Here is an 11,372-nt window from a genome sequence, read left to right as displayed (position 1 = left end):
AACGTTCTCCCTGGCCCGCACGACGGACGGCTGGGGCGCGTTCCTCTGAGGGAGCGCGACGGCGGCGGCGCCGAGCCGGCACAGCTGAACGTCAGCCAGCGACGGCCGCGCTCGCCGGAGAAATTGTCCCACACTTCGGGATCTTTACGGTCGGCTCTCTCCCAGTGTCCCAGGTGTTGTTGCTAGTTGGCCCCCCGCAAGCCTCTGCGCTCACCTGGGAGGAGTCGACCTCTTGAGACTCTACCAACTGAAAAGTGTAGGGGTGGAGTTCCTGACCATGCTGAGAGGGGGGGACTAGGGCGAAAACAGAGTCCCCTTCCGCCATAAATCAAACAATAGCTTTCATCTCCATGCCGAATAGGGCCAACTATTTCTTCACACAGATAGGTTTTCCCGTTTTGCAATTCCAAACAACCACGGCCTCCCCCTACGCCTGGCGCGCCGGCTCTTTGGTCCGTCCCGCGCCGGTCGACCCCGCCGTCACGTGCTCCTCCTGTCCTTCTGAGGAACGTGCATCCCGCCGTGGGGACAGCCAAGCCATGGCAGCCCTGCTGAGACCCGCTCGCTGGCTTCTCCGCGCCGGCAGGGCCGCGCGCCTCCCGCTCTCCCTGCGTCTCCTAGCGGGCTGCTCGGGCCTGCCGCACGCCGTCCCCTGTCTGCCCGCCGCTCGCTCTGGGCCGATCGCAGGGTGAGTGCGTCGGCCCTTCTGGCCAGGCTGTAGTGCTGGGGTCCCCCCGGGGTGGTCGGCGCTGTCGGGGGCCAGGTCTCACCTGTGTTAGCTCCACGCTCCTCGCCGCCCCCGGACCAAGCGTCCTGGGGCTCCAGATCGTGGTTTTCGTGCGACAGTACTGAGCGCCTGCAGAAGGTCATGGCCGCCGGCATGGCTTGCTTCCGGCCGGATTCCTGCCTTCGCCACCTCTGACTGGCTCTTCTGCAGTTGAGCGACCCACGGTCAGAGAAGCTGAGAAGGGCTTTGAAGGCTGCTACGGGAGCCGAGTGATATCCCCTCTTTAAAGTCGGCCAGCTGTGTGTTGTCCCACGTGGGATCACTCCCGGTGATCAGTAGCCATCCGTATTTAGATGTCAAGAGCTTTAGTGTTTTGGAGGGTACGTGGTGTGTTGGGAGTTTGGGGTGAGTGCTGTTGGAAGTGAGATGATCAGTTTGGGGTTTTGCCGGTATTTTATTTATTTATTTATTTTTACAATGGAGTTTTCCTTCAGTGTTTTTCATGGTGTTGTATGGGCTGGAAATTGTCAGAGTAGGATCAGTAAGCGAACAAATGTAAGGCATCGTGGGACCTGAAATTGTGATGTCAAGTTACACTCTTAGTGAATGTCCACTGTGTGTATAAATACCCTCACAAATTGATGTGTGTCCGAAGATAGGTTTGGTGTAGGCTTTTAGGTGCAGGGGATGAAGAATGTTGATGCAAATATTAATTTGAGTAATATTCTAACCACCAGAGAAAAGAAAGTAGGTGCTGAGGTTTTGGCATTGGAGAAAAGCGGGTTTTGAAAGACTGGTGCTTATAAATAGAGGTCATTCAGGAGCTAACAGAAGACCTGAAAGCAAAGGACCTGGAGTATGCCTGGTGTGCATTGTACAGACCCTTAAGTTATTGCCCTATGCCGCTGGGCCGGTCATTTACCCTCCAACCTCAGTTTGCTTAGCTGTACAGTGGGAGTGATCATAGTGTTGTGAGGAGTATTGCACAAGGTCGTAAAGCACTTAAAGGGAGACCTGATACATAGTAAGTGCTTTATCAGTTACTATAATAGTAATGGCTATGGTTATATGGATCTCCACGGACCAGCCTGGAAATGGGATTTCTGCAATGGAGGAAATGTTTTATAATTTCTAACACCTTCACTATAAATCTTTGGGATGTGGCCTACATATTATTTGAAGCCTGCCTGTGTTTCCTTTTTGGGCCTGAACAGTTAACCTTCAGAAATCATGCCTCCACTTTCAGAGAACTGCATCATTGTCTTTCAAAGAGGTTTTTTTTTTTTTTTTTTTAAGGTTTATTTATTTATTCAAAAATTAGAGTTTCAGAGAGACACAGAGATATTCAACCACTGGTTCACTCTCCCAGATGGCTACAATGGCTGGGGCTGGGCTGGGACGGAGCCAGGAACTTCATCTGGGTCTCCCATGTGGGTGTCAGGGGCTCAAGCACATGACCCATCTTCTACTGCTTTCCAGGCACATTAGCAGGGAGCTGGATTGAAGTGGAGCAGCCAGGACTTGAACCAGCCAGTGCCCACATGGGATGCTGGCACTGCATGCTGCAGCTTAACCTGCTGTGCCACAACACCTCCCCTCCTCCCCACCCCCACCATTTTGGTTTTACCCATGGCACATTTCACTTGTCTGATATTATTACTTGTTTGTTCTATTTGCTTCCTTAGTAGATAGTAAGCTACAATGAGAGTGGAACTTGGGTTCATAACTGTATGTTTAGATCATAGCAAGCAACGAAGTGTGATTAAATACTGTTTGATCTCTTTAATCTGGAATGAATCCCATTCTCTTCCTTCAACCCCATCAGCATTCACTAGTTTCCCTGGTAACTTGACAATGTTGTGGGTTTTTTTTTTTTTTTTAAGATTTATTTTATTTATTTGAAAGAGATACTGAGAGAGGTAGAGACAGAGAGAGAAGTCTTCCATCTGATGGTTCCCTCCCCAAAAGGCCGCAAAAGTCAGAGCTGCGCCAATCCGAAGCCAGGAGCCTCTTCTGGGTCTCCCATGTGGGTGTGGGGGCCCAAGGACATGGGCCATCTTCCACTTCCTTCCCAGGCCACAGCAGAGAGCTGGATTGGAAGAGGAGCAGCCAGGACTAGAAATGGCGCCCATATGGGATGCCGGCGCTTCAGGCCAGGCTGTTAACCTGCTGCGCCACAGCGCCAGCCCCGACCATCTTGTTTTCTAATTTATAATTAAGCATTGTGTCTGTCATTGGTTCCAGGAAGAAAGACTTTCCAGTGTTTACCTCTCATTTTAGAAAAATCTTCTTAACAGCTGTCAGGAATCCATCCGATTCCGCTTCTGCTCCCCATATGTATAAGCTTATCAGTCACAAGAAGACTCTTTCAGGCACCTGCATACCTGCTGTATAATGGCATTTGAGAGAGGAGCAGTCACACTGCATTTGTGGTAGAGAGTCGCTTGAATTTCAGAGGACACATGGTAACAGATATTCAGGATGTTTCAAGGGTACAGAAGTCCACTAAGAGACGGGGAGGCCAGCCTTCCATGCTATGTGGCAGTGGTGAAAGTTGATAGTGCAAAGGCCACTTGATTCCTTGAAGCTGCCATGGTTGGTTTGAAGCTTGGTTATTGGATGGTTGGAAGACATTGAAGATTTTGAGAAGCACAGATTTTTTTTTTTAAGAATTATTTTATTTCTTTGAAAGAGTTATGAATAGAAGTAGAGCCAGAGAGAGGATTAGCCAAGTGAGCCGCGGCGCCGGCCAGCTCCTCCTAATTCTAACACCTGCATCAGTGTCTTGGTCTCTCAAGAAGAAAAGAAAGTATCTTCAATTCTGTGCACTCTCCTCTAATCTGCAATACTAATACTGATCCCAAATGTCTACTTCCTAACTATTTCTTCTTAGTTTATGCAAATTTCATTAAATCTGTACTTCTCAGGGCCGGCACTGCGGCACAGCAGGTTAAGGCCCCAGCCTGCAGTGCCAGCATCCCATATGGGCGCCAGTTCGAGTCTTGGCTGCTCTACTTCTGATCCAGCTGTCTGCTATGGCCTAGGAAAGCAGTAGAAGATGGTGCAACTCTTGGGCCCCTGCACCCGCGTGGGAGGCCCGGAAGAAGCTCCTGCTCAGCTCAGCTCTGGCTGTTGCGGTCATTTGGGGGAGTGCACCAGCCAAATGAAAGACCTCTCTCTGGCTCCACTTCTATCCGTAACTCTTTCAACTTAGGGGGTGCAGGTGTCCCAAATGCTGGCTTAACCTGTTGGTACCATGACACTTGCCCCAATGGCATTTGAATTTCAGTGTGAGTTACACACAGAGAGAGGAGAGGCAGAGAGAGAGAGGTCTTCCATCCTATGGTTCACTCCCCAATTGGCCGCAATGACCAGAGCTGCGCTGATCTGAAGCCAGGACTCTGGAGCTTCTTCCGGGTCCCCCACGTGAGTACAGGGTCCCAAGGACTTGGGCCATCCTCCACTGCTTTCCCAGGCCATAGCAGAGAGCTAGATAGGAAGTGGAGCAGCCGGGTCTTGAACTGCAGCCCATATGGGGTGCCGGCAATTCAGGCCAGGGAGTTAACCCGCTGCACCACAGCGCTGGCCCCATATCAAGTGTTTATAAAAACACCAGGGTGGGTAGGAAGTAAACAGAGTGCTAAGTCAGCCGCTCTAGGCTTAGTTGACATTTTCTTCAGTATATACACACTAGAAATAACAAATATTGATGGCTCCTGTTGCCTAGAACTTGTGATTAAATCAGGTGAGACCTTGTCTCCCCCCACCCCCCCACAAAGGTAGTTTGTCTTTCTTCACTGCCTTCTCTGGTCTAAACTTCAGTCATTCTGTCACCTGAACTACTGCAATAGCTTCCTACATGATCTCCCTTTTTTTTTTTTTTAAAGATTTGTTTTGTTTATTTGAGAGGTGTAGAGTTATAGACAGAGAGAGGGAGAGACAGAGAGAAAGGTCTTCCATCTGCTGGTTCACTCCCCACATGGCCCCAACAGCTGGAGCTGAGATGATCTGAAGCCAGGAGCTTCTTCCAGATCTCCCACGCGTATGCAGGGGCCCAAGGATTTGGGCCATCTTCTACTGCTTTCCCAGGCCATAGCAGAGAGCTGGATTGCAAGAGGAGCAGCTGGGACTTGAACCAGCACCCATATGGGATGCCAGCACTGCAGGCGGAGGATTAACCTACTGTGCCATGGCGCCAGCCCCAATATCTATTTTAATTCTAGCTCCTCCACCTAGTAGCTAGACTTGATTCTTTTTTTTCCTGTCAGAGAAAGATTATGCCACAGCTCCTACTTCTAAACCTTTCATAGGGTTCTGATTCAGTGCTATACATGGAATAAAATCTGCACCTAAAATAAAACTTGACTCTTTGCCTTCAGCGTCCTTCCTGATCTAGCCCAGTCTTTTCAGCCCCAGCCCTGACATTGCTCACCTCACTCCCTTGACCTGCTGACTGTTCTGCCACCACTTGGTGTGCTCATCACCTGCTGGCTGTAATTCCTTTTTATCCTTAGCGAGATTCAGATGTCGTCTTCCTGGAACCTTCTGTCTACAGTATTGCTGTTATTCCTTTATCATAATTCCCTGCTTCTTTATAATACTATAATTGGTAGATTTTTTTTAAAAAGTTGATTGGGTGTCAGATTTATTCACTAGATAAAGATCCTATCATGACTTCAGTCTGGCCCAGCCTTGACCATTGTGGCTATTTGGGGAATGAACCAGTGGATGGAAGATTCTGTCTCCCCCTCCCTGCCCTCCCCTGTCTGCCTCTCTGTTACTTTGCCTGTCAAATAAATAAACAGGTGTTTAAAAAAAAATCTTCTACTTCATAAGAGAAATCTCTTCCTCTTGTCCCATCTTCTCTAGAAAAATAAATAAAAAGTTTACTTGAAAGAATAAACACTGAGATTACCTAAAACATAGAACTCTAAAAACTCAAAATAAGAAAACTTATGACTCAAGTTTAAAAAAAAACTCAAAATAAGAAAATTTATGATCCAAGTAAAAAACGACAGAAATATCTGAACATTTTACCAAAGCAGAAATGCAGATTGCAAATAAGCATATATAAAATGTTCCACATCATATATCATTGGGGAATTGTGAGGGGTGAGAGTTGTGGTATGTGCATCCCATATCAGAATGCCAGCTTGGGTCCTGAAACCTTCTCTTTGCATCCAGCTTCCTGCTAATGTGGTAGAAGGCAACAGATATGCCTCAAGTGCTTGGGCCCCTGCCACCCATGTGGGAGACCCAGGTGGAATGCTGGATTCCCGCCTTTGGCCTCTCCCAGCCCTGACTATTGTGGGCTTTGAGGAGTAAACCAGTAGGGGCCGGTGCTGTGGCGCAACGGGTTAATGCCCTGGCCTGAAGTGCTGGCATCCCATTTGGGCTCCGGTTCAAGTCCCGGCTGCTCCGCTTCTGATCTAGCTCTCTGCTGTGGCCTGGGAAAGCAGTAGAGGATGGCCCCTGCACCCGCGTGGGAGACCTGGAGGAGGCTCCTGGCTCCTGACTCCTGGCTCCTGGCTTCAGATTGGCCCAGCTCTGGCCATTGTGGCCAGTTGGGAAGTGAATCATCAGATGGAAGACTCCTCCCTCCCTCCCTCCCTCCCTCCCTCCCTCTCTCTCTCTTTCTCTGCCTCTCCTCTCTCTGTAACTCTGACTTTCAAATAAATAAATAAATCTTTTTTTTAAAAAAAGTAAACCAGTAGATAGAAGATCTCCTCTCTGCTCTGAGTTTCTCTTTCTCTATTCTACCTTTCAAGTAAGATGAAAATAAATAATTTTTATAAATAACAACAGTGAGATACCATCATACCTCTTAGAATGGCTAAAATCCAAAATGCTGAAAACACCAAATGCTTGTGAGGATGTGGGGCAGTTCACTGCTGATAAGTTCAGAATTTATGTCCATGAAATGGACATAAATGTTTATAGAAGCTTTTCATAATAGCCCAAATTTGAAAGGAACCTAGATGTCCTTCAGTAGGTGAGTGGATAAACAAAGTGTGGGCATTCATACTTTGGACTTTTTTTTTTTTTTTTTTTTAAGATTTATTTTATTTATTTGAAAGAGTTTCAGAGAGAGGGAAAGAGAGAAATGTTCATTCGCTGGTTCACTCCCGAAATGGCCACAATGGCTGGGGCTAGGCCAGGCCGAAGCCAGGAGCTTCATCTGGGTGTCCCATGTATGTGGCAAGGACCCAAACACTTGGGCCATCTTCTGCTGCTTTTCCAGGTGCATTAGCAGGGAGCTGCTTGGGAAGTGGAGCAGCTAGAACTTGAACTGATGCCCAAATGGTATGCTGATGTTGCAGATAGCAGCTTAACCTGTTATGCTACGGTGGCAGCCCTACATTGGAATATTATTAAACAGTATAAAATGAATTGTCATATTATGAAAAGACATGGTAGAAGTTTAAATATACAAGAGTACTTCCAAATGTTCATCAAAAATGCATATTTTGAAAAACTGGATTTATTTGAAAGAGTAGAGAGAGAGGTCTTCCACCTACTGGTTCACTCCCCAAATGGCTGCAGCAGTCAGGGCTGGATCAGGCTGAAACCGGGAGCCAGGGACACCATCTAGGTCTCCTACTTAAGAGGCAAAGATGCAAGGACTTGAGCCATCTTCTGCTGCCTTCCCAGCCACTTTAGAAGGGCGCTAGATTGGAAGAGAAGCATCTGGGACTGGAACTGGTACTCATCTGGGATGCCAGTGTTGCAAGTGGCAGCTTAATCTGCTGTGCCACAACTCTGGCCCCATGAATTTCTCTTTTGGTCCCATTTTCCATGAACTTTCGGGAATACCCTTCTGTTGACCAGGTGAAGGAAATTGCTGTGAAAAGGCTGCATGACATTCTAGAAAGGGCAAGGTCACGGAGCTGAGTAAAGAGGTATTGTGGGGGTTCAGAAAAGGAAGAAGGTTTGAAGAGGTAGAGCACATTTTTAGGGCAGTAAAATTATTCTGTATGATACCATAGTAGTAAATATGGATCATGTAGTTATCAAAACATATGGATTATGGCCGGCGCCGCGGCTCACTAGGCTAATCCTCTGCCTTGCGGTGCCGGCACACCACGTTCTAGTCCTGGTCGGGGCGCCGGATTCTGTCCTGGTTGCCCCTCTTCCAGGCCAGCTCTCTGCTGTGGCCCGGGAGTGCAGTGGAGGATGGCCCAAGTGCTTGGGCCCTGCACCCCATGGGAGACCAGGAGAAGCACCTGGCTCCTGGCTTCAGATCAGCGCGGTGCGCTGGCTGCGGTGGCCATTGGAGGGTGAACCAACGGTAAAGGAAGACCTTTCTCTCTGTCTCTCTCTCACTGTCCACTCTGCCTATCAAAAAAAAAAAAAAATATATGTATATATATATATATGGATTAGAGTGGACGTTTAGCCTAGCATTTAAGATGCCAGCATCCTACATCGGATTGCCTGCGTCTGTTACTCGGCTCTGACTCCTGACTAACTTCCCACCAATGTGGACCCTGAGAGGCAGTGTGATGGCTCAAATAATTGGGTTCCTATCTCCCATGTGGGAGCCCCTGACCCTGGCCCAGCCCTGGCCCTTTTTGGCATTTGGAGAGCAAAAATTATCAAAGAAAAGTAGAGATATTATAGACCAAGAGTGAACCCTAATGTAAACTTAAGACCTTAGATAATAATCATGTGAACCTGTTGTTCATCATTTCTTTTTTATTTTATTTTTTGGCCGCTGCGGCCGGCGCACCGCGCTGATCCGAAGTCAGGAGCCAGGTGCTTCTCCTGGTTTCCCATGCGGGTGCAGGGCCCAAGGACTTGGGCCATCTTCCACTGCACTCTCGGGCCACAGCAGAGAGCTGGACAGGAAGAGGAGCGACCGGGACAGAATCCGGCACCCCGACCGGGACTTATGCAAGTTGTTAATAGAGGAACCTAGAGGGAGAATATGGTATATAGTGTCTCTGCACTTATTTATTTATTTTTTTTAAGATTTTATTTATTTGAAAGGCAGAGTTACAGCAGAGAGAGAGAGAGAGAGAGAGAGAGAGAGAGAGAGAGGAGGGCCTTCCATCCACTGATTCACTCCATGAATGTCCTCAACAGCCATAGCAGGGCCCATCAGGAGCCAGGAGCTAGGAGCTTCTTCCAGGTATCCCACACAGGTGCAGGGGCCCAAGCACTTGGGCCATTTTCTACTGCTTTCTAAGGCCATAGCAGAGAGCTGAGTCAGAAGAGGAGCAGCCAGGACATGAACTGATGCCCATATGGGATGCCAGTGCTACAGGTGGAGGCTTAGGCTATTACCCCACAGGCCAGCCCCTTTCTGCACTTTCTGTATGGTTCTTCTATAAACCTAAAACTTCTGTAAAAAGTATTATCTGTTGAGTGGAAGTCAAAGTTCTAGTGGCTTGCGGGAGCCAGAGCTGACACTTAAGCCTGATGACAATGTCCCGAGAGCACTGAGACTTCATGGCAGAGCCCATGGGAGAGAAGCCACTGGGCAGCCTGGCCAGGATTGGTACAGTTCTGGGGAAGAAGCTGGAGGAAAGGGGCTTTGACAAGACTACATGGTCCTTGGCCAGTTAATGGTCCAAAAGAAAGATGAAGATCTCTTCCAGGAGTGGCTGAAGGACACATGTGGTGCCAATGCCCAGCCATCCCAGGACTACACAGAGTGGTGTATCATCTTGTGATGCTGTCCCGGAGCCCTCAGCCCCAGCCCCAGCATTGATCTTCCAGAGTTAGCAGCTAGGTGGGGACTCTGTGCTCATCAAAGGAGAAGATTGTTGTCATATTCACCTCTGATGTCCTCCCAGGCCTTTGGGGGCGTTTCTTGCCCTCACCACTTCACCTTTTCTGGGATTCTCACTCTTGCATGCAGTTCCCCTCCTTCATTTTCCACCTGCCAGTTCCACAGTGACAGTTTTCCTACTTTCTTGAATGGATTCCTGGACCCTTCCCTCACCAGTCTGTGCCATTTGGCTCCGTTTTGAGCAGAATGGTCACTGTCCTCAAAGGTTTTTAAATCAGTGAAGTCAGGTGGCCTTCAAAAAATAAATATGATCTGTTAATTTTTTAGAGATGTAGAACTTTTTTTTTTTTTTAATTTTTGACAGGCAGAGTGGACAGTAGAGGGAGACAGAGAGAAAGGTCTTCCTTTTGCCGCTGGTTCACCCTCCAATGGCCGCCGCGGTAGGTGCGCTGCAGCCGGCGCACCGCGCTGTTCCGATGGCAGGAGCCAGGTGCTAATCCTGGTCTCCCATGGGTTGCAGGGCCCAAGGACTTGGGCCATCCTCCACTGCACTCCCTGGCCACAGCATAGAGCTGGCCTGGAAGAGGGGCAACCGGGACAGGATCGGTGCCCCAACCGGGACTAGAACCCGGTGTGCCGGCACCGCAACGCGGAGGATTAGCCTGTTAAGCCACGGCGCTGGCCCTGATCTGTTAATTTTTTTAAAAAGGCACATGATGGGGGCTGGCGTGGTGGCATGGTGGGTTAAGCCGCCACTTGTGATGCCAGCATCCCATATCAGAGCACTGGTTCGAGTCCTAGCTACTCTGCTGTGATCCAGCTCCATGCTAATGAGCCTGGAAAGGCAGCAGAAGATGGCCCAGGTACTTTGGCCCCTGCAACCTATGTGGGAGAACTGATGGAATGCTGACCTCCTGGCTTCAGCGTAAACCAGCAGATTGTCACTCTGCCTTTCAAATAAATAAATAAATCTTTAAAAATACATACAGGCTGAAAGGGTAGAACTGTGGAAGCCAGCTTATAGTAATCTGGCCCTTGTGGGTTTTTTTGTTTGTTTTTAAAATATTGTGGCTCAACTATGAAATTAGTTTCTTCTTGTACTAAGACTAAAAATAAAAATCATCACCATGACAGTTTTTTTAAATAGAGAAAAACAACTTTTAAAAATGTCATTTTGTCAAAGGAAATTCATGAATAACTTCAACATTTTTGGTGAGTATGCTAAGGAGGGAACTGAAATGTTTAATGCAGAAGTAAAAAAGAGTCATCCTGATGCTTGGATGAGATGATAAAATAATAGTTTTCCCTTGGGTAGTTGGGTCAGTTTTGGTCCTTAGGGTTTCAAGGCAGTGCGCTCCAGGTTGTGCAGCCTGAGAAGCAGGTTCCCACCTTGCATGGAGCACCCTAAGGCCTAGACTCGTTTCTTCCCTTCCTTTCTGCCATAACCTATCCACTGCTTTCAGGCTGTGGTGTTCATGTTCCCTTCAAGGTATATGAGAGGAAATTAAGAAATAAAAGTATTCATTTTGAGAGCCAGGGAGAGATGGATACTTCCCAGCTGCAGGCTCACTCAGATGCCTGCAGTAGGTGTGACTAGGTATGGCTGGGCCAGGCTGAAGCCAGGAGCCAGAAACTCAATCCAGATTTCCCATATGGGTGGCAAGGACCCAGGTACTTGATCCTTCACCTGCTGCCTCCCAGGCGTACATTAGCAGGCAGCTGAAATCTAAAGCAGAACTGGGATTCAAATCAGATATCCCCATATAGGATGCAGATATCCCAAGACCTAACTGTTGTGCCTGCCTCTTGAGAGTGAATTTAAAAATAAATGCCGGGCCATATAATTAGTGGAAAAGGCAATGGAGAATCTTTTGGTTAAAGATAGATCCTTTCCCCTATTCCAGTTTATTT

General features: G+C 48.1%; 1 protein-coding gene across 1 annotated transcript in view; it reads left to right on the top strand.

The window, feature by feature from the left end:
* Positions 1-501: 501 nt before the first annotated feature.
* The window catches only part of LRPPRC (leucine rich pentatricopeptide repeat containing), a 110,037-nt gene continuing 99,166 nt past the window's right edge, over positions 502-11,372 (top strand). Inside the window, exon 1 of the mRNA XM_062209360.1 lies at positions 502-688. Coding sequence (XP_062065344.1) covers positions 540-688 — 149 coding nt within the window. The 5' untranslated portion in view covers positions 502-539. The remainder of the gene's footprint in view (positions 689-11,372) is intronic.

The sequence above is a fragment of the Lepus europaeus genome, chromosome 13 (genome assembly GCF_033115175.1).
Source record: "Lepus europaeus isolate LE1 chromosome 13, mLepTim1.pri, whole genome shotgun sequence".
NCBI lineage: Eukaryota > Metazoa > Chordata > Mammalia > Lagomorpha > Leporidae > Lepus > Lepus europaeus.
This window is presented reverse-complemented; position numbering and strand designations above follow the sequence as displayed.